Below are 27,733 nucleotides of genomic sequence, written 5' to 3'. Positions count from 1 at the left end.
AGTTCAAAGGGCAATGGCTAGCACACAGCATCTGAGAGTATGAGATGCGTAGTGAAGTTTCTGAAGGTGCCCTGATCACTCCAGTGTTTTTCAACATTCTGTAAACGTTTTAAAGATAAATGTGGAATGCAATATTTTTTCTATGTCATCTAAAAATGTACAAAAGTATTTACAAGACTTGGCACATGGGCACAGAAGTGTCAGTGAAGGTTCCTTTCAGATAAGTCCCTAGTGGTGTACACCAGTTTAGAACTAAATGGACGTGTATTTGTTAGTATAAGGCAAGTGAAGAAGCTGGGAACGCTCGTAGACAGCAATCTGAATTTTAAGACGATTTTCATGCTGCAGGGTTCAATTCCAGCTGTGCACTGTTCTGTATTTAATGAACGTGGAAAGTAGACCTACAAATGTTATTTTGCCACTGTTACAAGGGCTTCCCCCATATTAGGAAAAGACTTGGATAAGCCAATATGTTGACCTGTTTTTAGTGTATGTGGAAATACAGCGTCCTCATTGTTTGAAAGGCAGCCATTATGTTCTCATTGTAGTGTCTTAGGCAGAACAATGTATTTGAAGAATACACAATTGTTTTTAAAGTGAAATTAATTGGGTGTTCATTGTCATGCTGTGTATATTTGCTGGAGTGGTCTGTATTGTAGAGCACTATGTTGTCACTGCAGACATTGTGAGTTCTAGAAATGTGGCGGCAGCGTGCAGCCCAGGTTTAAGGGCTGCCCTTCTCCTGGTGATCCAGATAGTGAGGTGCATACTCATCAAACGGTTCCATGGCTTTCATACTACTACCAAGAACAGACACCGACCAAAGATTTCTACTGGAGGTATATACCAAAGAAATGCTCTACCAAATGAAATGAGGCCTTTGACTGGAAGCACCTATAAATAAATCATATTCGTCATTCAAAATAAGATCCGTGAAAGAACTGTCAGCGTATTCTTGCTTGTGTCGCAAAACAGTGTCCCTGTAATCTTACTTGGTACCTGGAATGGCTCTGGAAGTCCTGTCTTTTTCTGTAATCTAGTTTGTGGAGTATTTCATTTCAGTACTAATTGCATCTTTTCCCCATGTTGTTTGTTCTACAATTAACTCGGGTCAAGGAAGATACCAAAGATTTGAACTCGCATCCCTCTGTAGAACATTTTTTTTAAATAGGAACTAGTTTGTTCACTGGAACCAAGCTGTACCCGGGGAATGAGCCAATAACTAGGGCAAAATCGGTTTGGGGTTCCTTTGTTTTCTGGTTCAGGGAGGACCTGGCCTGGCAGTTCGGGCTAGACTGTTCCCATGAGCAGAAGGGTCAAGACTGATTTGCATATGTCTTAGTGCAAAGTGAGGTGTTGCTTGCATGGCAGATAGGATGTGCAGAGCACTTCACCCCGACATACAACATATTGGTGGCTTTATAAAAGCTTTGCGGGCCCAAGAGGTATTCTCCGTCCCTCCAGTTAAGAAAGTGAAGCAGCACTGGAAGTTTATTCCAATACCCCGTTCTTTTCGTGTGCCTGTTTCCATCAGGTTATAACAATGAAATAAAAGTAGGACTGAAATTCCCCACAAGTTGAGAAACTGAGGTCTGACTCAAAGTTTGCTTCAGGACTCTTTTCCACTCATTTTGTTTTCACCAAGGCAGAACAATAAGAAATTGAATATAATGTCCCTCCAGCCCCTCCTCCAGTTGAGAAACCGAGAAGGGAGTTTAATGCGAGACAGCTTTCTTTTCTCTTCTGTTTCCACTGATGCAAAGCAAATAAAAGTAATGACTTAGCTCATCAAAAAAGTATGTGTATGCTGGGCAATATTTGCCTAGTTTTATTTTTAAAGAAAATATTTTTTTCTGGATCACTGTTAACACGTCATTATATGGTGTTCGTTAAAATTGCACATGTATAGTGTGTTTATGTAACTTTTAGAATGGGATGCCTTCTTTTCAATATGGATTTTGAATTCTCTAACTAGTCCCAGTTTCACGATGAAAACAATGCAACTCGTGCATTGCAATGGAAACACTCTCTTGAAGGGGGAATAATACTCCAAATTAGCCAATAGCAAAAGGTGAGCGATGTATACTTCTCTGGGCCGGTCCAGTATTAGCAATGTCTCAAGCTAGTGGCCAAGGGGGGGGAGGGGCAGAACAAGCCAATGGCTGAAGGAAACACACCCAAAATCTTCTCTGTATATGAGGAACAATAGGTCTTGCAGACAGCTGTACTGTCAAGTGAGGCTACCTGCAATGTTAAACACACAAAGTAAAGTGGCTGGCAACATCTGGAGAAAACTAAACTGTAACATCTGTTTGTTTTAAATGGCTCAGAGGGAAGAGAAGGTGATTGACGTTTGTGAAGTACAGGCACCACCACATGTGTACAGTCTGACCTGATGATCTTCGGCCAAGTTCTGAAAACGATATTTGTGAAATATGTTGAAGTGAAGTGATGAAAGATTTGAGGTGTAAGAGGCTCGAGTGTTTCAAATAGGTTGTCGTTTTCAATCAGTTTTTAAGTAGGTAGACAAAGGGATACTGAGAGGGTATGATTACACTGTAAAATGCAGTTGTGGCATATTAGAAGTTAGAAGTAGTCCTGTTTATTGACTAAACAATAGAAAACAACGTGTTTTTGTTTAATCACTTGATGTTTGAATGAAAGTCCCTATCCACAGCACCTCAGCAGAGCTGCTGATTATATGTTTTCCCCTGGTCCTCTGATGTTTTGAACGTGGTTTCAAATTCGTGTCAGTGAAGTTCAGTGGTTGGCAAAGTGTTTAGATAACAAAACACTAGAGGGTACTAGTGCTTCAGGTAAGTCACTGTTTGCTTCTAAAGGATTACTTTCGTTGCATTTACCTTGACCGTAAAACATTCTTAATAACTGCAAAATGGTCTTCTTTATTGTAGGTTACAAAAGAGGATTTTCTTTCGTATGATTACATGTTGTGCATGGATGAAAGTAATCTACGGTAAGGGTCACTAATGTATTTGAAGAGACATTTTGAGAAATTAACAATGTTCAACGTTTCTTTGCAAATAATTTCCTCATGCACTCCACTTTTGTGTTATCCTTTTTTTTTTTGTTTAAGGAATAGGATTTTGAATTGATTCATTATGATATTTAAATAAAATGTACATGCTGACAGTACCATTTTAGTTCTTGCCCTCATGGTCTCAATCAATCCTTCTAAAAAGTACAGTTGGAAGTAAAGAGAGAGGCTGGCTTTGCATCAGCCACGTCCAGCTATTGACTTTATGTGCTTTTCATGGTTTTCCTTTGCATGGATATCCTGTTGTTGCGTCAATAGCTTGGAGAAAAACCATAGTCCAGGACCTATTCACAAGTAGACTGGACTATGGCAATGCATTATTTGCTGGAATGGCAGATTACCTCTTTACAAGATTGCAGGTGATTCAAAATACCACAGCCAAGTTAATCTGCAACATAGATAGGTTTGGTTCCGCTCCAGCTTGCCTACACTCTTTGCATTGGCTGCCGATGCAAAAGCGGGCCAATTTTAAACTATTATGCTATGTGCTCAAAGTTTTGCACAATGAAGGCCCTGAGATTTTACAACCCAGAGTGGAATTTTATCAACCTACTCAGGAATTGAGATCTCAAAATTCAGTTGTGGCTAAAATCAAGCGAATAAGAAAAGTAAGAACCGGGGGCCAATCTTTTTCTTATTTGGCTGCTGTCCTATGGAATTCACTCCCTTTGGAGATTCGACTCGTTGAGAACTATACCGGGTGAAAGAAATTGAAAGCTTGGCTCTTCCCAGGCTAATAGATGTTTAGACGTGTCTTGTTTAATGTAATTGCTCAGTGGCTAGGTCAGGCAACTACTCAGCGCCGTGATATCCCTTTGGGGTTAAGTGCTGCTCTTTAGAAATAAATGAAATAAATAAATATGGCTTTTATGAATGGTTACCTTGTTCCATTTGGGTGCATTAGGCTTCCTTAATGGGGGACTATCAGGTAGTATTTTTATTAGGGTTCAGATTTATTGCAGGGATTCTGCTGGTAAAGCAGAACTGTGCTTTGTGATGACAGGACGTCAGAATGTAGGGACCGAGTCTCTCTACAAAATCAGTATCTGGCTGCCCAAAACCTGGCTAGCTCCCAATGCCTCACTTGAACTCCTAACCTTCCCAGAGTAGCAGGTGATTTTGGTTACCTAGAACAGGACCCTCTAGTCCTCCAGGGAACTGTGGAAACAGATATTCACCTTTCGTCGCTCACTCATGCATGGCCTTAGTAAACAAAGGAAAGACACAATTAAAGTTTACAATACATTTATTGAAACTATCATAGTCTATTATGATGCAAATGTCCTGTGATAAGTAGGCAAATAAAACTAAGCAACGTAATCAGCATTACAAGCAGGCTTTATATGGTAAACAACTCTACCATAGCAAATTATCTACCGGTCTGTATAAACAAAGGGATATATTAGTGATCTCTGGGATTAGCAACCAATCCCATACCTGGTTTATGCAGTTAGGTGGTCTGCATCATAAGTGTAAACTCAGTTTACACAAGGCTGCATGTCAGGCTCTGTGTGCATTAGTTTCAGAACAGATCTCTCTGCCAGAATTCTCCTCCCTTCCCCCAAGGGGACAAGACCGTTTATATGATAATACTACTGTGTTGGAAAGCTGCAGTTGCACTACTGTGTTATGTCTAAAATGTTAGGAGCGGTTGTTGATCGGGCAAAAGAAAACAGACATTATCTTATGTGTTCCTGGCAAACTCGTACAAAATGTGCAGACCTACTCCCGAGAAGAATCACTGAATAACAAACATGTACAGCGTATTCCTGAAATAATGGCACAAAAACAAATGTGTCGTGTGGCTGTGCAAAGCAAAGACAGCCTAAAACATCTGATAAGCTAAACTAAGGGATAACCAAAGTGGGCCCAGAAGGAACATCACTACAGATTCAGCGTGGCATGCACCTTGCAATTGATAGCCACTGTGTTCTTTGATGTATTAACTTCGCTTACTTTTTGAAAGTTTGTTCTGTTCAGATTCCTTATCCTGGCATTAAAAATTCAGAACTATTTCCAAATTTCCATTTCGCATTAATTAGTTGTACTGAACTGTCATAAGTTGTTGGATTTACGGCTTTTTTTTACTACAAATTAGAAATCTGCAGGTGTTCTTAAAGATGCAACACTATGAGGCCCCTTTTTATCTACTGTGCTATATTTTGCTTTATGCGCCTTTGATGTTCACCACTTACAACACAACCTTCATCTTTTTACTCCTCTTTTCGTTTCACCATTCATTGAAGGTTTAGCTTAACTTTGGTAATGCAGCCTGTTTGCAAATGTTTTTTTAAATTATTACTAAAGAAAAGTAAACTCTCCAAAAAATGATTACTAAACTGTTCTTTTTATTCGATTTCACACTGGATTGATTATAGTTTACATTTTATAATGTGACTTGTATGCACAGAACATTACCAGTGTAACACCACTACCAGTAACACACAAACGAGCATTCATTTTAATATATCATTGGATGGAAATATATCTCTGCATGCTTGTCTTTGCCTGTTTTGTCTAATTAAAGCCATACCTATTCGATTTGTTCATTAAGGCAGCGTTTCCGTCTGTTAGTCCCAATAATTAAGGTAGAATTTGCAATTGATACTTTACCATAATATACTACTCGACTCACTATTTCGATTCGTAATAAAACAATTCTATTTGTTAGTCTTTAACATCAGCAGCATCATAATTGTCCACTTGTACCTGTTAAATTGTGTGAGGCATGTAGCATTGCATCTTTTGAGGAAAATCTGCTTTGACGTCTTAGCTTGGTGTAGTTAGCTTGGTGTAGTTAGCTTATAACAGGTCATGTTCACCAGCAGTGAAAGTTGTGGAGACTGGCAGGGTATGAGCATCCTTTTTTTTACTAGACATTCCTTCTAAAAGCTTGAGAAGGTAGTTCTTGAGTCTCAGTGGGCAACAACAAAAGGAATCCGTTTGTGCCGAACATTTATCATCGGGTGATTCCAAGTTCTGTATTGTATCATACCTAGACGTAAAACTGCCTTCGTCACCAGTCTAAGCCTTTTAACTCCTAGATGTTGTTTTGAGAGCAATAGCAAATGTCTAGAAAGATGAGCACATTTTAAACTGCATCTACGAGATAATAAACTACATCTACCAGATAATTGAACTTTTTTGGAGGGTGAGGTACTCACCCTGGACCTTTAGTTTAAAAATGAGCTTACACCATTTTCAGCGTTTCATTAACCACAAAAAAGCTGCAGGAAATACAGCCTGAACCTTGTCCCCTCATAACCCATACACTTCTATCTTCTTATGATTATGTCATTAAATAAAGCATTATTTGAGACTGAACTATCCAGTGCAGTTTAAATTCATAGCTTGGAAAATGAAAGGATGTGTTCCCATGGTGCAAGATTTGGAAATGAAATACAATCCAAAGAAGTGAATAGTGTGTGTTAGTGAAGTTTTCCCCAAAGTCTTTCTGGTCCTTTCATGTCTTTTCAAGTTTTAAGGATGCTGAGGTTGCAAGGAACCCGATTGGCCTGTCCATTCTGCTTATTGTTTTAAGTAATTGTGCATATACTCTTCTACTTTGCTGTTTATCTGAATGGGTATATGAAAAAAGGTAATCTTGCATTCAATTTGCCATAATCCCATTGCTCCGAGTCTTCTTTTCTCAGCCTAGTAATGAAACTGAAGTGAAATCTCCTCTCATGAGCAGTCCTACAATTGCCGACCTTTTTATTTAATTGAAGTAAGTATCCTATTGGGAGACTATAAGACCACACTCTCCTCAAATATTATCTATTTGTGTGGATTTCTAAAGCTCAGTACTCCAAATCAATCATCTAAAACTCTGGAAGAGTTGGAAAAATGAGATGTGTGAAGATTCGAAGTACTGAGAGAACCAGTAAGGAATTGCAGTGTTGCCACTTTCTTTCTTGCCCAATCTTTAGACTCAACCAGGATATCCTCAAACAAATTACTTTACTTCTGCAACTCTGTAAAAATACCAGAAAGACAGAGAAGGCTTGTGAAAATGTATTGATAAAATGTAACATAGAAACCTTGATGTGAACTGTTGTCACCCTGTATGACAAGTCTACAGTTTACAATGGGAGGCAGAAACAGATGACACAACCCAGCCTGTGTCATTCGCTGTCTGAGCAACTATGTGACAGGTTATGCACAAGGGGAAATTGGCCAGCAAACGGTGCTTAGACTTCCATATCGGAAAGTGAAGAGGTAATCCTCTAAATCCAAGGATATTAATAATTTTGCTAACCAGAGTAGGAGGTTTATTGTTTGTGTTTATTTTGTAGCAACAATCTCTTAAAATGAACTGACTTCCCTCCCTTTCAGATTCATTTCTTCAGATACATTTCAGATCAGATGCTAATTCTGTGCGGAGTAGGCTTCCTTTCTGAGACACAGAGATGCTATACCTCAGGATCCGATTCCACATGTCCCTCAACAGAATCTGTTGCTTGAGCAGGTTCACAGGCATGAAGTCAAGATTCCTGAATTGTTAGATAGAGATGCAAGTTCTTGTAACCTTTGTGCATGTAACACCCATCTGTCCTATTAGCAGGTTGAAATGAAGTGCCCCCAGTCTCCCCACAACCTCAAAGTTCTCTGTCCACCAGTCAACATAGTGATCAGTGGTGAGTTGGGCATTTACTGGAAGAACTGCAACGTGTTTTTTCAGAGACTGTGCTCAATGCTCTAGTCTAGTATGTGGATCAATACAAATATCTACCATTCTTTTGTAGACCATTTCCTAGCAGATTTGGGAAACTCTTCCGTAATCTTGATTTGGCACACACATTTAATCTGTTGCTTGATAGAACATATGTTCTCCAAAAATGTAACTGTTAAGGCCCTACGGTTCTATTGCCAGATAGGATAGGATAGGATAGGATAGCCACTTGTATAGCGCGAACGAATGCCGAAGCGTCTTGGCGCTGATGGCATCATGCATCACACACGTCATGGTAAATCGAGCAATCTTTTATTTCTTTCTTGCTGTTCCCTGATTCTGATCACTGCCATTATGGTGTCCAGTAGAAATCTAACTATGCTTGCTCCTCTGTAGAAAAAACGTTAGCCACAGTTTAGTTCATTGTTTTTTGGCAACTATGGTGTGTGCCTTGCTAATCTGGCTGCTACTTCTTTCTTCTGGACCCTATGGATCAGAGACTCACAATTTTGCTGAGCTGTTGTGTTAATTAGAAGGTGTCTTGGCACTTATTATGCAAGAGTATTTCTTTTAAGTTTCAAAAGGGTAAGTTTATTGAGCACAAAATGATAAACATCACTACATTTTATATAGCAAAATCCAAAACTTTACACTGGCAAAATAACAATGATATAGTACAGAGCATAAAGTGGAAAATAAAAAAATTGAATTTGTAACTGGGAGCAAAACCAAAAAGGCAAGGCCTAAAACATCAATTAATACAAAACTAGAACATGTATGGCAAAAGGGAGACATGGCAATAAATCAAAAATTACAATATGAGAGGATTCAAGGACACTGGGCAATTTCCTGTATGTAAGGAGAGGGAGCATTTTTGAGTTGGCTTAAGGGGTCATTTGCACGCTATTCCCATCAGATCCCACCATTGTTGATGGTGTTTTGCTTTTTTGTTGGATGAACATGGGGGTACTCAGTAGCATTTCACTTCCAGCATTCCATGTTTACATGGCTCGGGCTCCGCATGTTAGCAGTCAGGTGGCTGTTTCTGCAAATTCTTTAGTCCATGTTCATGCATGCTTAGTAAAAGAAGAATTCCATGCTTAATATACTGAATTGTAAGATCTGGTTTATGTGCGGGAGCCCGACTCAAAGTGATTGGACTTTTTCTAAAAGGAATAGTATTGTAGCACTGATCGGCATAGCCGTCCTTGTGACCTCTCAGGACGAAATTAATCCGCAGGCAAATAAAGATCAGCATATGCATCTTTATGCAAGGAAGGCATGGCTCGTCAGGAACTCTCACTCTGAGTTCTCATATGTTCCATAAACAATCTTACTTGAAAAGAATTTAAAAAGTGCGTTTTTCATCTTTCTCATCCACAATTGATGTTTTTCATTTTTTATATTAACACTTGTTGAAGATTATTCAGTAGTTGGTGCCTGTTCCTCCTGGTTTAGACAACAGTTTTTTCAGTTTCTTGCTCCTTGATGAATCTAGCTAACTTCATGGTTCTTTAGGTGGAGCTGAGTCTGATGTCATTGTCAGACTTGTATCTTCTGTAGAAAAGGAATTTGAATGGAAAGCAACTTATGTTTCACACTCAGACCGAGTTTTTCTGAACTTGAGAGTGGTTGATCAAAACAGTTTTTCACTTAGGGCTGCATCTCTGTATTGGAATCCAGTTTGCTTCCTTGGAAAATGGAGACCCTGGGCAAGATGGCGGCCGTGTAACCGTTGCGGAGTCACCTCCCGACCGATGTGTTGATGATTTGACACTCACAGGAACCTACGCCTGGTTTTTCAAGTATCTGACGGAAATATAGTTTGTCACCCCCGATGATTATTTTTCGTGATTTATCTCAACTTCCGTCACGAGCCGCTGCGGGGATTAGCTGTGGCATTTAGCGCAGCCAGATTAGCCTCCGGATATTACGGGTGTGGCTTGCTGGGAGCCTGTGGCCGTGTGCGGTCAGAATGGCCCCACGAAGAGGCGTACTGAAAGAGGCTGCTAATGGCTCCAAGATCGCCGCTACGTCCAAGAAGCCGCCCGCTCCTAAGGTGTTGGAGGCTGCGCGAGTTCCCAACCAAGAGAGCAGCGGGGGGGGGTAAGGGCGGATCTCCTAGTGGTGCCCGATGTCCTTCCCCCGAGGCGGGTCTGAAAACGAAGACGCCGACTGTTCCAGTGATGTTCTCCGTTAAACCGGCAAGCAGGAATCAGGTTAGGACTCCGCTGGAGCACGCTTCCAGCAACTCAAGCAACATATGTACTGATCTCGATAATGTGTGTAACACTGTAGCGGAAAGTGCCGCTATACCTGATCTCCCCTGCACAGCAGAGACTGGTAATCTTTTTAATAACTCTGCCATCTCAAGCACCTTTACAGGCGAGGCTGAAGCAATACACAATTGGGGAGGACAGGACCTAGCTGAGGATAAAATACATCCATTAGCTCGCAGCGAGTGCATCAGGGAGTTGGATTTAAAGGGCCAAATACCCGGAACTCCTGATGGAGAAAACTTTTTTTCTTTGACAGAGGACTCTGATTTTAATAACGCTACTGATTTGGATAATACAGATATAGATGCTTCCGGGGATGACAGCGACAGCCCCCCCACGACAACTGATACTCTGAAGCAGACGCCCCAGAAGGGGAGGGAACATTTCTGACGACCTACGGCTTGAAAGTTTAGAAATAAATGAGCACCTACCTCCTAGCTGGGAGCTGCCGCTGGGGTTGGGCCCGGACTTCAGGACAGCGACTCCAGGGCCTCTGGTAGTAAACTTGAACCAGCTCCCTCTATAGGTCTAATATATGCCACACTCAAGGCAATGCAGGTAGAAGCTCGCCAGGAGCATAAAAGGGCTCAACTCGCGACTACAAAAATCCAGTGCGCAATTCGTAAAACAACAAAAGCCTGCACCGAGATTGTAGCCAGAACTACCGCCCTGGAGGAACGTGTTGTAGGGCTGGAAGCTGGCTTGGAAAGTATGGAGCAGAAAACATCTGCGAATGACGCCAAAATGATGGATATTCTGTGGAAGTTGGAAGAATCTGAAAACAGACTACAGAGAAACAACCTACGTCTGCTGGGTGTTTAAAAAAATGCTGAAGGGAGCGAGGATTCGTGCTCAAACTTTTCAAATCTGCTTTCCCCAAGTTATTGCATTGGAATTGGGAGGCAGAGATCCAGCGAGTACATAGATTTCCTCTGATGTTAAAGAATAACCCTGGCCCTAACACAAAGCATCAAGCAATTCTAATTTAGGATTCTATTGGGAAGGTAAGGATTTCACGTGGTGTTTTTGAATTATTTAGATGTTACTCTTTTCCTTTTCTTTGGTGCCAAATCATCCTGGACTTAGTGTAATTCGATGTGCTCTTCATCCATAAGGGGGTGTATAAGGATCGCCTCTATTAATATATGCGGCTTAAATGACCCAGTCAAAAGGCGCCGGAAAAAGGAGGACATTCGAATCTTGAAGGCAGATATTATCTGCCTTCAAGAAACTCATGTTGCCGCTAGTAATAGACAAATAATGGATTTCGATGGGCTTCAACTAATTTCATGGACAAGGCAAGACTGTAAAACAAGAGGTGTTGCAATATTGGCTCGTAGGGGTCTGGCTAGTTTTACGCGATCTCTCTCAGATAAATATGGCAGATGGGTTATAGTTAGGGGTGGGCGGAATTTGCGTAACCGCGTTACGCAAATCTCCGCGAAACGGTAAAAAATCTCCGCGAACACGCAGAAATTCCGCGAACACGCGGAATTGCTTGTTTGCGATGCTTTTTTCCTGTTCACAATCGCTGTTTGCGTGCTCGGGGAGAAATATCTCGCGAACACGCATTTTGGGAACGCGAACAAGCAAAAATTTCGCGAAGTCGCGGAAATCGGAATTTTGTGCAATTTCGCGTTCTCCGCGTAACGCGAAATTACCCAAATTCCGCAAATTCCGCGAACGGAACGGAATTTGCCGCCCAGGCCTAGTTATAGTACAATGTTCAATTGACAGCAATATATTTACTCTATGTTCTGTTTATGGACCTGTATTGGATGATCCTGAACTCTTTGATTGGCTGACTTTAGAATTGGTGGGCTGGCCCTCCCCAATTATATTATGTGGGGATTTCAATATAAATCTGAGCTGTGTGATATCTAACCACCCCGAACTGATATATCAAGGGCGGAAACCAAAAGTGTTCAAGTCTCTTCTTCATCTAAAAGAACTGCATGGGTTGGTTGACATATGGGCACAAACAGAAGGAAACGACCCGGGGTTTACCTACTTTTCCGCCCCGCATAGAACCCACGCACGATTGGATTATTTGTTTGTCTCTGGAAATATGGTTCAGGGTAGTAAGATCATGAAATTTCCCAGAGTTATGTCTGATCATAACCCTCTGGTACTTGAATAGAATATTAAATGTCCAAAACAAATATCTACCTGGACCTTTAACAGGGCATTGCTAAATGATAAGACTTGCATAGACCACATGGCAAAATGGATTGCTAGGTTTTTAGAGTATAATATGGGAAGTACGGGGATTCAAAATGTTTGGGATACTCTTAAGGCTGGGATCAGGGGTGAGACGACGCAGTTTGGCTGGGAGACTCAAAAGAAAGAGAAGAAAAAGATTAATGAGCTGTATGAAGCATTAGGAAAAGCTGAAACTAACCTCATTAAAGTACTCTCAGACGGTGGGGCGGCCGAGACAGCACAAACTGCAATCACAATTGCTAAATCGGCTATAACTCAAATTTCATTTGCCAAATCTGCTGGTAGATATCTAGCTTGGCGGTCTAAGCTTCATGAATGTAGTGAAAGGGTGGGTCATATGTTGGCTGTCCGGGCGAGAGAAAATGAGTCATTAACACGGATCTCAGGAATTTTAGACCCAGATATCGGTTTGGTCACTGACACAGGTGCAATTCTTCTGGCTTTTCAGAGATTCTACCAGAAGTTATACTCTGAAGATATAGATAACTGTGGGATCCAAGCTGAAAGAGAAAGCTATCTTAGGGAGGCTAAATTAAATCAATTGACCTCTTCAGATCAGGATATGTTGGATGCCCCGATTCGGTCGGAAGAATTACAAGCTGCTATAGATTCACTCCCACCAGGCAAAGCTGTAGGCCCCGATTTCTTACCTGGCGAATTCTATAAGATTTTCCGAACTCAATTGGCTCCAATTATGTTGGAGATGTTTCTCCTAGTACAGAGTGGAGATACTCCTCCAAGAATCCAAGCTGTTCCTGCTAGAGGGGGGAACGTTAAAATCTTGGCATATGCCGATGACTTGGCCATTATAACAACTGACCCCGGTCCACTCTTGTGGAAATAAATAATTTAACGCTGCAATTTGGCAGTATTTCTGGCTATCATCTGAACGAACTGAAAACGCAAATTGTCATTAATGAAAAAATTACTTTAACCGATCCACGGATAACATCAAGTGCTAGATATCTAGGCATTGAAATAAGTTCTAAAATTCAGGATATAGTGGATATTAATCTGATATCATTAATACAGAAAATTAAATACGACTCGCAAAGGATGAATAAGCTATACTTGACATTAATTGGGAGAAGCAATGTCATTAAGATGATATTTTTTCCTAAAATTTTATATTTTTTTAGAGCGATTCCCTTAGATATAAATAAAATCTGGCTTCAGAAACTTGATCAGTTAGTCTCATGGTTCTTATGGGCGGGGCAGCGACCCAGAAGGGCTCTTAGATATATGATTCTATCTAGAGACAGGGGAGGGTGGTCTGTCCCTAACTTTCAAACTTATTATTGGGCAACTGCGTTGAAACAGATGGGGGGAATTGCTAAACGGGGGGAATTCGCAAGCTGGGGAAATTTCAATTTATCGTTTGATTTATGGGATCGAAGCCAGAGGACTTCTTATGCGTCATATAGATTATGCCTATTTTAAGAGGGTTAAATTTAAGGTTTTGCTTGGAGCTTACCGGGTCTGGACAGCAGTTAGGAAAAAGGTTGGGATTGGGCAGTTGCATTTATACTCCCCATTAGTAAATAATACTCTACTTTCGGATACATTTCAAGATGCATGTTTTAAACACTGGATTGAAGAAGGTATTTGGTGTGTAGGGGATTTTATTTCTGACACTAAAATTTTGACCTTTGAGGCTTTAAAAGAGAAATTTGGGATCAAGAACAATTTAAAAAAAAAAATATTTACAGATAAGGGATTTCCTTACGAGAAAATTATTGTCTCGGTATAGAATTCCTTTATTAGATATCATTTTTGGAGGGCAAGCCACAACATCTTCGTTATATAAACTTCTAAACGGTGTGATGGGGGACGATTTAGCCAAACATTTTGATAGATGGCAAATGGTATTACATGCCGGACAGGCAGAATGTGAAGACTCTCTCATGTATAGTCAAACGGCTTGTATTTCGGCAGGCTTGCAGGTACAATGCTTTAAAACTTGGTGTGATTTATATAGAACTCCGGCGCGTATTTATCGATTGGGGGGGGCGTCTTCGGGGATACATTGCTCTAGGTGTGGGCTGCTGCAGCAGATAGCACACATATGTTTGCTACCTGTCCCAGTCAACTGCTGATTAAAGTTGAATCGCGTCTAGAATCTATATTTGGTTATCTAGTCCCATTGACCCCCCAGATTATAATGCTTGGGATTTGTAATCCAGAAATAGAGGAGGCTAACAGAAAGTTGGTTTATATCATAATGGCTGTATTACGACTTTGTTTGGCTACTGCCTGGCTAGATCAGGATCCCCCTTCAATACATGTGTGGTTTAGTAAATTAATCTATTTTTACAACTGGGAGATTTCTGTGTTTAGGAGAAGAGGTTGTCGGGCAAGGGCTAAAGGGGAAAAGATATGGGAACCATTAACCAAGTGGGTAAATAAGGATTATTAGTTATTGGGGTGTAAAGTCCCCCTTAGTATGTTTGTATGGTTTATATCTTTTTTCTTTGCTATTCTCCCTCCCTGTTTGGATCCACCGGGGTGGGGGGTTTAAATTGGAAAAATTGGACATCGGGGATGTTTCTTTTCCCTTTTTGTATTTTGCTGTCAATTTTTATGTTTTGTCTCTGATGTCTCAATAAATTTTTTTAAAAAGGAATCCAGTTTGCTTCCTACAGATTTGTATTTAAGCCCTCCATCTTAAACAGCAGAAGATGAAGAATCACTTCTGAGGTTGAGGAGCCTTCAGTTTACATTTTTAGTGAGTAAGGTCTGTTTTAACGCTGGGTAAAACAGAGGGGTAGCGTTGTAGTGTTCTTTTGTCCATCAATGTTAGGATCGGTCATCATATGTACCTATCGTATGAACTTCCTGGATTCTGCAGTTATTTTCTCTTTTAAGTTAGCCATAGGTCTTTCTGTATGTGAGTTGGGCCTTGTAAATTTCCCATGTTTCCATGTGTACACTGACGTCCATATGTGACATTTACCCTTTATACCACTGGTGAATTTGGTACACCACCTTTCTTGTGGACTTCTATCGATAATTAAATAAAACAGTTGGAGTAAGCCATTAATTAAGCCTGCAGTAGTCTTTGGGGGTCTTCAGGCCCACCACTTTTGTCTGACTGCTTGCTGTACAAACACAACAGGACCATGTCCAAAAGAAAACACGTTGCTATGTAGAATAGCCTACGTTTATGCATTAAATAAGTCAAGTAGCTTTAAGAAGAGGTCTGCTAGTAATTAGAATTTCTAACTTTTCACATTAACCCAAAATATAGTTCAGGTCTAAAGGTAGATTTTCGATAAATATTAGAATTGTAATTTTGTAAAAATGTATTTTGTGCTGTCTCAAAGCTTTAGCAGTAATTAATTCAGTTCGGCTGGGCTTGCCTGCTGACGGTGATTAAGCCTTGATGAGGTATGAAAAGTATGTCCTGCTAGGCGTCAATAGAGCTACTTCGTGAAGAAGGAAGGCTGTGATGAGTAACTTCTGCCCGCTTAACCTTTAAGGTGGCAATTGAGAGTTTACATGGATACAACTTCACAAATAAACAAGCTGGGCCTGGACCTTTTCTCACGTCTGCACTAAAGAGTGATTCGTTTGCAGAACATCCCTTTGGGATTCTGCTCCCAGTCGGGTAAAAGTTTGTTTCCAGAAGAGTAGGAATGCCTTCTTATTTTAACAAGGCAGTTCTTATGAATAGTTTGGAAGCTCTAATGACTAAAGTCATTTATCAGCTATTTTCAGCAGTCTTCTGGAATAGTTTGCAAGCAGGCAAAAAGGACCTGCAGCAAGGCTTTCCGATGGCATTCAATTAGAATTGGTTCACTTATTGCCACCAGTCAGTGCTTCATAATACATCTTTGGCTTCTCAGAGCTTTTGTTTACAGTCCTGAAGCCATCAGCATAAGCCTTTTTTGCCCCTCTGGAGAAATTTGACTTCGTGAAGTCCTGTGTTGAAACCATGATCCGCAAAGCTTGGCTGATTCTGATCCATGTTTGTTTACCACAAAGAGCTGCTCCTAGTGTGATGACCCAAATGCGGTTACAAAAGCATTGTGAGTATAGGCATCTCACAAAAAGTGACGGACTGGTCTCACACACCCCCTGGTGTCATGCTTCATCGGCCAGTCCTCGCCCTCTAAAACCTTCGTTTGATAGAGGGTGGGCATACACCGGACGACAGGGATGCACTTCTAAATTACTAAGTGGGGGCCCGTGATAAGGTGAGTGAAATTAAAAATCATTATAGTTATCAGGAGTTCTGTTTTAATGTGACTAATAACCATATGATATTAAAAGCATTGGGCGGTGAATGGGGTAGTTAGTGTCCCCTAGCCGTCTCGTGAGTGGTGAACATGTTTCTGCCGTAACGGCCCAGGTGGGTCCAAGGCATTCATCAGGACTTAAATGTACAAGGGGCTCCGTTCTTACCAACTGGTGGCAAGAAGCTACCACTGCGCGGGTATGGCAAAGGCCACTGTCCACTTCCTAAATGGCTTTCAAAGGTCAAGCCTAAAAAGAATATGGTAGAAATCAGAAATACTTGTAACATTTAAGCACGGGTCAAGAGAACATGAAAAAATGAATTTTAACAAGAGAACAATGCATGCATTGGTTTCTATGAGTGAGTGATCTTTTCACATGACTTTGTGACACTCTATATGTGTACACATAAGTGGAAAAAATGTAGGGGCGGAGGGCTGCTACTTTTCTTACCCTAATTGCAAGAACTACTTGCCCCTGGGGGCGAGGGGAGGGGAAAATCCTGTTATCCGCTCTGTAAAGGAACGCATAAAAACCACATGTTGCATGAATGAATGTATTGGAGGAAGGTCTCCAAACATCAGTTCAACACACCCACACTCGCACCCGAACGAGTAAATGGATACTCGCGTATCACTCAGCCCAAGCACACTCTTACTGTCGCAGGAAAGGTTTCCCTCATGTATCCTAGGCGTCTGCTCCCGGTCCTCCCGAATGTTGGAATGGGAGGGAGGTGCTGGGGGTTATATAGTGTGTCTGCTGATGTTGACAATATTCGTTATTCCCTGCTTGTCGAAGGCTTGTCCGTCCTCCCTCTGCTCCTGGTAGTCACTCCTTGGGGATGTTGGTCCTCCCACTGCACCCTTGTGTTTCTTCTTCTTTGTCGGCCTCTCCCTCTGCCCTGGAATAAAAAAAGGCGGCGGGCCTGGTGGGAATCCGAAGCCTGGTGGAAAATAGGGTTGTTGCCAGTAGCCAAATGGGGGCGTACCATGGCATCTCCCTCCGCGTTCACCATTCCGTCCGCCGATGCTACCGGCATCGCCATGACAACCCTACGCGCCTTGACATGTCACGCTCAGACGCGAGCTTGCGCTCCTACATCACCATCCCACTTGGGATATTCATCCCAATAGATGCACCCACCACCAATTATGCTTCCCGCCCCGCCCCAAACAATTCCTTGTTTGGGCACACCAGGCCCTGCACGCGATTCTATTGGACGCGCATGAATCGCCAACTTCAGACCAGGCGTTTACCGTCTTTAATTTCTCTTCACCGCTCGGGACACCGGAAGGCACACACCGGGAGGCACTTAATTGACCTAACTCACGCCATCACCATCAATTAACAATACGGCCACACTATATAACCCCCGGCACCACCTCCCATTCCAACATTCAGGAGGACCGGGAGCAGCCGCCTAGGATACATGAGGGAAACCTTTCCTGTGACAGTAAGAGTGTGCTTGGGCTGAGTGATACGCGAGTATCCATTTACTCGTTTGGGTGTGAGTGTGGGTGTGTTGAACTGATGTTTGGAGACCTTCCTCCAATACATTCATTCATGCACCATGTGTTTTTTATGCTTTCCTTTACAGAGCGGATAACAGGATTTTCCCCTCCCCTCCCCCCATGGGACAAGTAGTTCTTGCAATTAGAGTAAGACAAGTAGGAGCCCTCCTCCCCTACATTTTTTCCACTTATGTGTACACACATAGAGTGTCACAAAGTCAAGTGAAAAGATCACTCACTCATAGAAACCAATGCATGCATTGTTCTCTTGTTAAAATTCATTTTTTCATGTTCTCTTGACCCGTGCTTAAATGTTACAAGTATTTCTGATTTCTACCATATTCTTTTTAGGCTTGACCTTTGGAAGCCATTTAGGAAGTGGAGAGTGGCCTTTGCCATAACCGCGCAGTGGTAACTTCTTGCCACCAGTTGGTAAGAATGGAGCCCCTTGTACACTTAGGTCCTGATGAATGCCTTGGACCCACCTGGGCTGTTACGGCAGAAACATGTTGACCACTCACGAGACGGCTAGGGAACACTAACTATCCCATTCACCGTCCAATGCTTTTAATATCATATGGTTATTAGTCACATTAAAACAGAACTTCTGACAACTATAATGATTTTTAATTTCACTCACATTATCACGGGCCCCCACTTAGTAATTTAGAAGTGCATCCCTGTCGTCGGGTGTATGCCCGCCCTCTATCAAATGAAAGTTTTAGAGGGCGAGGACTGTCCGATGATGAAGCATGACACCAGGTGGTGTGTGAGGCCAGTCCGTCGCATTTTGTGAGATGCCTATACTCGCAATGCTTTTGTAACCGTATTTGGGTCATCGCACTAGGAGCAGCTCTTTGTGGTAAACATTCAGTAGTGGAGGCTGCTAGCTCCTAGAACCCCACGCCTCTTGTTCCCTCCTCCACATACTGTGGAGCTCCTTTGTGATTAGATTTAATTCTGATCCATCACAGTTGGCCTGAAATCCCAACCGGGTCCTGGCCAAGCATGACTCCTAAACAGTACACCACCTCAATTCTTTTCCAATGTAGAAAGGCCCTCCGCTTCCTTTACTTAATCATCCCTCACAGTCTCTTTTTTAGCTTTATTTCTTCTAAGTCTACACACTTTTGAAACATTTGGATACAATTTATACAATTATTCATTGCAAAAACGAATCTAATCCTTGATGTGTGACATTGTGTTTTTTAAGGCAATCGGTCAGCAATGTGCCTTTATTTAATTTTTTAAGTAGTATTATGCCATTCATCTGGAGCTTTGACCACTTTTTATTCTTTTAGTATTAATTGGCATCTAATCAAACTGTGTAATGGGTGGTTGCTTAAATGGCCAGACATACTGCAACGTAGTTCAGAGTATCTTCTCGCATAGTGCCACAAACACACAGAAACTAAATAGGGCAGTAAAACCAAAAAAGAAGTACGGCTTTGTGGCACAATGGTGCCTATCCCTGCTTCTTTAAAAAAATGAAATTGCTTAATTTTTGCTCCAGTCTCTTCTTTCTGAAAGAGGTCTTGTAATGACGGTAGCAGAGTAGACAAAGTGGTTTATATTGTAAAAGTTAGAGGTTAATACTACAATACTGTAGGAGTCTTCTCTCACTTATTTTTAATACCTTTCCTTCACTAAAGGTGCTGATGTGTGTGGCCTCAAGTTAGAAATTTCCACTCAAATCAGAGATACTTTTTACGGTCCAGAAGGCAAAGAGGGCCAGATTCCCGCAAAACAAAACAACCGCATTCTCATATAATGATAATTTGTTATGCCTGATGGGTACAACTGTGTGGTGCTTCACTTTGTCTGCTCTGTGGTTGAAGTTCTCAGTAACCTTCGTCCCGGTACCAAGATGCTCTTCGCAATAAATGTTTCATTCTAAGCTGTCATTCAAATCCCAGATCAGTTACTGAGAATTGCTTACTTCTATCTTCTCTAAGATTTGTCATTCCATTATCAGAAACTGCTTGATCTTCCTAACAGAAATTTGTATGAAAGATGGTAAAGTTTAATCCGAGGCAGGTCACAAAATCTTTGTCCTGAAGCAAGATGAACTTGCCTGCACAAATATAGACTGTTTTGTGGTTGATTACCTATTAAGGAGGATGTTTTGGCTTTAATTTTGTAGGTTACCAAAAATATAACACTTGTATGTTTCTCTCTTTACCTGACCTTGTTTCCTAGCTTGAATTCTTCAAGACCAATTTTATGCATTCCAGATATTGTCTACAGTGCTAATGTGACTGGAGACTTTGGACCTATACAGTGATGATCAAAACATGGTCTTTTCAACAAAATTGATAATGTTTATGTGGAGTCCTTCATGATCTCCTACACACTATATTTATTTTCTGAGATATGCATTTTGTCACTGTATATTTTCAGATGTATATGTTTGGCAACATAAGTGTATTCCATATTCAGTTGTGCATAATTCCAGCATCTAGGGATTGGACTCAGAATAGGAGTTTTGTTGGACATCTACCATAGACAAATTCTAAATGACTCATGACATCAATCGAATATATGATTCCCAGCTATGAAACTGCTAGCTTTAGTTTGAATTTTTTGCAATTTTGTTTAGACCATCAGATTCAGAAGCATTGTTTACATTGGAATAAGAAAGTGAATGACTTTATAAGCAAAGTGACCCAACAACTGTTCTCTTGTGATTAAGAATTCTGTTATATTAAATCTAGCTCATATCGACGCATCTCGCTCCTTAATGTAGAGATAAAACTCCTAGCTAAGCTCCTTGCCATCCGTCTTCGTCGGGTAATAACATCTTTGGTCCACCCAGATCAATCCGGTTTCATGCCAAATATGGAGGACCAGACAATCTCTGGAGACTCTTTGGTGTTCTGGCAGGCTCTAGGGACGAGGCAGTTTCAACAATGGTGTTATCTATGGATGCCTCCATGGCATTCGATACTTTGGAGTAGACCTACATGTTTGAAGTGCTGGAACGCATGGGGTTTGGTGCCACTTTCATAGGCTGGATTCTCCTCATATATAATGACCCCATGGCGCAAGGTCCAAGTAAACGGAACAGTCTTCAACAACTTTGTCCACTTTAGGGGCACAAGACAGTGCTGCCCAATTTCTCCATTAATTTTCTCCCTGGCCTTGGAACCCCTGGCAGCATGGCTCAGACAAGACCCAATGATACAGGGTATACATTGGGGGGGGGGCACCTTGGGAAGAGTCTATTTCACTATATGCCGATGATGTCCTCTTCTATGTTACAGATCCCCCATGACAATTGCCAGACTGAATCAGATCATGCGAATGTTTGGGCGACACTCGGGACAAACTGTCAATGCCCTATGCCTGTTCTGCCCAGCGATGTTCATCTGGCAAGCGCTTTAAATATCTAGAACTTTACGTCACAAACGATCCCCATCTCTTCTATCAACAGAACTTGGTCCGTATACTGGTCCGCTTTAGAGCAGACATCCAACATTGGAGGGAATTGCCGGTCTTCCTACTGGGTAGAGCGGCGATGTTCAAGATGATGATGCTAGCTCGTATGATGTATGCCCTCCAAAACTCTCCATACCGTGTGCCTGACAAATTCTTTACAAAGGCGGAGTCTCTACTCTGCCTCCTTCTGTGGAATTCGAGCCCACCCCACCTAGCCCTCAAAAAGCTCACAAGTGGAGTTTGCCAATGGGGGTGATTGGCCTCCTAGACATCACACAATATTACTGGGCCACACAGTTGGCGGTGGTTAATGACTGGGCATTTGCTGCCTGAGGTGACTCAGCACTACATTTGGAGAGGTTCTCGTGGGGATGGGGAGCTGCTGGCAACCAGGGAGTACTCTACAAATCAAATGCATTGAGTGGGTTTCTGCCTCAAACCCAAGCCATGTCCCAGGTCTGGCAGGCTGCTACTGCCTTTTTGGGATGGAAAGGAAAAGTAACAGGGATGTCCCCTGTGGACAAGTGACGGCCTGAAAGAGGTGCGGCAAGATCCAGGGGTTCAGAAAATTGAGCCTTATCGGCATATCAACTTTGGGAGATATTTGGGTGGGGGATTCTGTGCTCAGTTTAGCCGAAATGTAGACTCAATATGAGCTTGCACCCACAGGCACTATTGATGCATATTACCACACTCACCGTGATTCCTGAGGCATCGCCTTTGGAGGACTGTATCCTTACGGAGCCACTACTAAAAAAGACCATCTCATTAATCTATAAGAAACTAACTAATAACTCTCCAGACATCCTTTCGACTCTACGCTCTAAATGGAAGATTGATGGGGCACACTTTGAGGAGGGCGAGTGGGAAAGGGCCACTGGGGCATTTCAGGAGGTGGCTATCAAATCAGGGTTCCGTCTTATTCAACTACGAATCCTATACCGTTCATACCACGACCGCAACAACATTTTTGCCATGGGTTGTAGTCCATCGGATATCAGACTCCGGGGTTGTGGGGAGAGGGGCACGTTCTTCCATATTGTATGGGCCTGTCCTAATATTCGGTCCTACTGCTTGGCATTGCAAAAACTGACCAAAGATCCTAGGAATAAAGATCCCAGACTCAGCCAAGATGTGCTTCCTACACATCTGTGTGGATGACCCACCACCTAGGTACAATAAATTGTGGGTAGAGCTGGGCCTGTCAGTTGCCAAAAGACATATAGCGCGTTTGTGGGGCCTGCGAGATGCACCAACTGTGGACACATGGGGATGAGATATGGACTTGTGCATGTTGACTGAAAGAACCATATATTTAGGCTGGGGATGCCCCACAAAATGGGAAAATGTTTGGTCCCTGTGGCGATCAATCAATCCGGGGTTTATAAAACGCTCTACTCACCCCTGAGGGTCTCAAGGTGCTGGGGGGATGGGGGCAGCTCCGAATCAGTCGAAGAGCCAGGTTTTGAGGTCTCTCCTGAACGTGTGCAGGGTCGGGGAGCATCTGATGTTCACAGGGAGCTCGTTCCAGGTTTTGGCTGCGATGTAGGAGAAGGCTGTCCCACCTGCTCTGATTCTGTGGCTGCGGGGGACCTCTGCCAAGGCGGGGTTGGTGGAGTGGGGGCTCCTCTTGGGTACGTGGAAGGAGACTTTCATTGAGGTATTTGGGTGCGATGTTAAGAGATTTGTAGGTGTGGGTGGGTAGTTTGAAGGTGACCCTCTTCTCGACGGGGAGCCAGTGGAGGTCTCGTAGGTGTTGGGTCATGTGTTTGTGACGTGGTGTCCCGAGGATGAGTCTGGCTGCGGCGTTCTGGATGGTGTGGAGTTTGTGTAGAAGAGTTCTGTTGATTCCGGCGTATAAGGCGTTGCCGTAGTCCAGGTGATCCTATCGATGAATGGTGGAAGAGGACTTTTAAAGTCCTAGAATCCATAATGGGACTACTCCTTGAATCAAGAGTCATGAGACTATGTATGGGAATTGCTGCTGTGTCATTCTTTTTTACTTTCTATGAGATGCATGACCGAATTTTTGCTGTATTGACCCTTGGAGATATGTCAATGCTACGCTACTTGTTATATGTGTTGTTTTATAAAATGTAATAAAAGGATTAATAAACAAAAAAAGAATTCTGTTCGATTGTGGCCAATTGCCTAATCTAATGTACCCTGAAAATACCTTTTGTAGTTAGTTAAAGCGGAGGTTCCATGGAAAGTACCTAGCTGGTTAACTAATACGTCCCCACACGGTAACTTGAAGCTTAGCTGTACTTATGTCATGGCCACTTCCACTTGTTTCTTTCCTTGTTAACCTATTCAGCAGATGGTAACATTTGAGAAATTCTGGATTTAGAACATTCGCAAATTCATGATGGGTTTTGTTTTTTTCATACAACGTTTTATTGTATAATTTGCATAATTGTTCTATGAAATAAAAGCATAGTCAGTGCATTGAATTGTAAACATTGTTGGTTTACAACTAATGTATCTGTTTTTCCCCTAGAGATCTGAAAAGAAAAAGTGATAAAGTTCAAAATTGCAAATCAAAAATTGAACTTCTTGGAAGCTATGATCCACAGAAATGTCGCATCATTGAAGATCCGTATTATGTAAGCCGCAGTAGAACCATATTTTATTGAGCATAAAAATAGCTGCTATGCTTTGTGTATATGTTATTTCTATTAGTCTGCTTCCCCCATATTGATGGTAGATGTTAGACATAGGAATCAGAACAGAATTTGCATGTCCCAAAAATATGTAAAGATTAGTAAACATATGCATGTGACACACCTGCTTAAGTTCCTTCACTCTACCGAACAAGTCCAAACATGTTTTGCCTCTATTTCTTTCCCTTTGAACATATTTTCCTTCTGCAAAGATTTCATTTTCTCTGTCTTTATTATGCAGTATATTTAGGTCGTATTGATGCCAAAGGTTACGGACTCAAATGAATATAAATGGTTTAACCAATGATTGACACTGTATTCTGTATCTTCATGAGTCACTTTTTCCTGTTCTTGTGCGGTTAATTTTTCGCTTCTGGCTATGGTGATTTCTGATCACTAAAACACTTCATTCCAGAACCTTTATGTGATAACCTTCTACATTGTGGATACTGTAGTTATGCAATGAGTGCACCAAACCTGCTGGATAGAATTAACACACCTGAAAGCAAAAATTCGTAGCCAAAAGGTTTAGGACTGGAGGCAGCATACATAATGACCTTAAGTGAGGTGGTCAACCTACTGTGGGACTAATTGAATCTAGCTGGAGAAAATAATTTTTAGCTTGCTATTCACATAGGTGTTTCATGTTTTTCATTAAAAGGCAGCTGAAAAAAGTTAAGGAAGCCTCTTGGTCATAGCCTGCTCTCCCACAACACTAGTTTTTTAGGGCTCGCGCCCTGCATTGCAGAGCGCAGCACTGCTCGCGCAGACGAGAGCCCTTTTGTCAGGGGTTTGAAAACGGACCCTGGAATCGCACACGCTCGTGCTTGTGCTTTTACTTTTGGGTTCCGCTATTGGGCTTTGAGTGCGTGTTTTTTTTTTTTTTAAACAGAGCAAGCAATAGGCCAAAGGCGGGCGCATTGCTCCGCCCATGGCCTATTGGTGGCTTTTACGTGCACCAAAGCCCATGTGGTTTCAATTATCGTGCCCAGACACGGGTGCGATAATTGAAAACCTATGGCTCGCTGTGGCGCGCGCACACCACTAGCGGGCGTGTTTTTTTTTTTTAAATAGCGATCGCAGTCAGTGCCGCAATAAATGCTTTCTTCCCGTGGCGAAAATTACATTTAGACGGTGCCTTCTCTTGTTGTCATGGTCACCCCCAATTTTTGTGTAAAGAATGAAGAAAAGGCAATACAGGAAACAGATGGAAGAAGAAAATAACTTAATGGGAAAAAATAAAAAGTTCAAGAAAAACACAATGGCCAAGTGGTCCCAAGTAATGTGCGGCACACCCCCATTTAGACCGTCACTTTCCATTTCAAGTAGTTTTCCGTTTGCCACTTTAAGTGTGGACTTCAATTACTTCTATTTCCCTCGTCCTCGATATGGGCGTTCGAGGCCTCACCATTTACAAACAACATGCCATTATTAAAGGGGTTGCAGCAGGTGCACGAGACGCGTGCACATCAGGCTGAAGATTGGTCTCTGTGAGCCTGCGAGTCGGCATGGCTTAATTAATGCTGGCGGTCTTGTATGAGAGCGGTCGTGCTGGGTGTGTAGAGACAAATGGGCGTGAGTATGCGGTTGGTAGCCTCTCATGTGTGCGAAGAAGGTGCGTTCGAGGCCATAATTATGACCGCGTGGGATAGAAATCATCAGGAAGACACTTCTGAGCGGGCCCAGCAGTATTTACTGTGTGCGTGCCTCTTAAAGCCACAATTCCTTACACAGTCTACACAAAAGTCTGCAGCCTTAACCCCTTCAGTGCCACGCCCTTTCCCCCTCCTGTGCCGGGCGTTGTATTAGTGGGTGGGGTTCATGACGAGATAGTCTCGTCATGGGCACAGCGCAACCGTGCTCCATGACGAGACTATCTCGTCATGGGCACTGAAGAGGTTAAGAATGTCTTTTAAAGGGGATAAGTTGTTTGGGCCTGAACTGGAGGAGAAACTTCTTAAGATATTTGAAGAAAGGAAGCATTCGTCGTCTTTTCAAAAGCAGTCTGCCCAGAGGGGCACTTATCAGTTTAAGGTAAGATCGTTCAGACAGTTTCAAAACAGCAGCAGACTATAGAACCAAGAACAAGGTTTCAACCCAGATTCTCTTCCAGGAAGCTTCAGAAGGGAAAACCTGTTCCCTAGAACACTAGCCAGCGCTCCCAACTAGGGGAATAATAGATTGGCCATAGTACAGGTTTGGTGGCAGGATTCAATATTTCCAGCAGGCATGGTGCTCCTCAACCACAGACAAACGGGTTCTGAAAGTACCGCAGTGGGGACAGCAGATCGAATTCTACACCCTTCCTGCTCAATCAAAGACAATCGTCTCCCCTGTTCCAAGATCTTTGGAGAACAAGCATTTGCAATGCAATAGGTCTCGCATTTGCAACTCTTGCAAGAGTTGCAAGAGTTTCAGCTATTGGCATTGTAAATGACAATGTCTTTTATTTATGTCTTTATTTTTAAAACCAATAAATAAAAGGCATTGTTATTTACATTGCTAATAGCTTAAAGTCTCGCAAATGCGAGACCTATTGCATTGCAAATGCTTGTTTCACTTTGTGGTGCTCTATAGCAAATCGTGTCCTATTTTGTTAACTCTCAAAATATTGCTTGGTGTAAAAAAAAAAAATATATATATATATATTTGTTGAGGGGATGTGGGAAACTTTCAAGAGCTGCTGTCCGTGATGAAATTGATTGCAAATAGACTGGTATAGTGCTCTAAAATAGCATATGTTGCATGGAGTCTGCAACCTCCTCCTGGAAGCAGCAGTGGTCTATCTAGTGGCAACACTGCTCATGTCAGCTAACATAGTATTCTGCCTATGTACAAACTCAATAATCATTCACAGACCACCCCTATAAAAAGAATTCCTTGTGATAATTCAATGTAACATACCTGTTGTGTTCAGTGAAGCACTTGCACTTTAGCAATTAATAAATGTTTCTTTACTTAAGAGCCTTCATTCAAGCCCACTTTTATGGGCCTGCAGCTCAAGGTAGCCTGCACCAACTCAGGTTTGAGGTCTTCCACCTTCGCTCAGACGTCTCCTTCTCCCGGAAAGACTGTTTTCGTACTTCCAGGCTCTTTGTCATTCTCAATACAGCCCTGCCACCTAGACGCAGGACCCAGAATGCTTCAAATGTGTTAATCGGAGTTGTGATCATTAATACTGTGTTGCATGTTTTGCAGTCAAAAAATTTGTAGACTGGTCTGCTCAAATTCTTTTTACATCTTTGATACTTGTTTGCCATTTACCTACTCTTCTCTTTCTCCTTCAGCTCAGGCACCTTGGACCACTATGCTTTAACTGTTGACCATACTTGTGTCACTGATTGGTTGCAGAAACGAATCCCTTTACCCTCTGCATCTCTTGTCTAAAGAAAAGTCATCCTCTGTATACCTACCCTTTGAAATTGTCTTACTTGAATGTAAGGGTGTTCATATCCCTCAGCAGTTGTTATATATCATCATTAGGAACAGTATCTGGGCCAAGGGGCACAGTCCAAAGTTCCTATCTTCCATGTGAGGTTAGCGAGGTGTTCACCGTCTGGCCCTCAGAGTAGTACATCCCTTTAATCCTATAAATTTATTTTCTCTGTTACCAAATAAGTGGATTGTTGCACATTTGACAGGTCAGAGGGAAGGGG

The 27,733-nt window shown here is 42.1% G+C and overlaps 1 protein-coding gene across 2 annotated transcripts in view; it reads left to right on the top strand.

Annotated features, from left to right (window-relative positions):
- Positions 1-27,733, top strand: part of ACP1 (acid phosphatase 1) — an 85,634-nt gene that overhangs the window by 52,389 nt on the left and 5,512 nt on the right. For both annotated transcript variants that reach the window (XM_085610795.1, XM_085610794.1), the window contains exons 4-5: positions 2,913-2,974; positions 23,915-24,020. In XM_085610795.1, the coding sequence (XP_085466921.1) occupies positions 2,913-2,974; positions 23,915-24,020 (168 nt within the window). The remainder of the gene's footprint in view (positions 1-2,912; positions 2,975-23,914; positions 24,021-27,733) is intronic.

Source organism: Triturus cristatus, chromosome 6 (assembly GCF_964204655.1).
Source record: "Triturus cristatus chromosome 6, aTriCri1.1, whole genome shotgun sequence".
NCBI lineage: Eukaryota > Metazoa > Chordata > Amphibia > Caudata > Salamandridae > Triturus > Triturus cristatus.
Note: the sequence above shows the minus strand (reverse complement) of the source record. Positions and strands in the feature narration are given on the sequence as shown.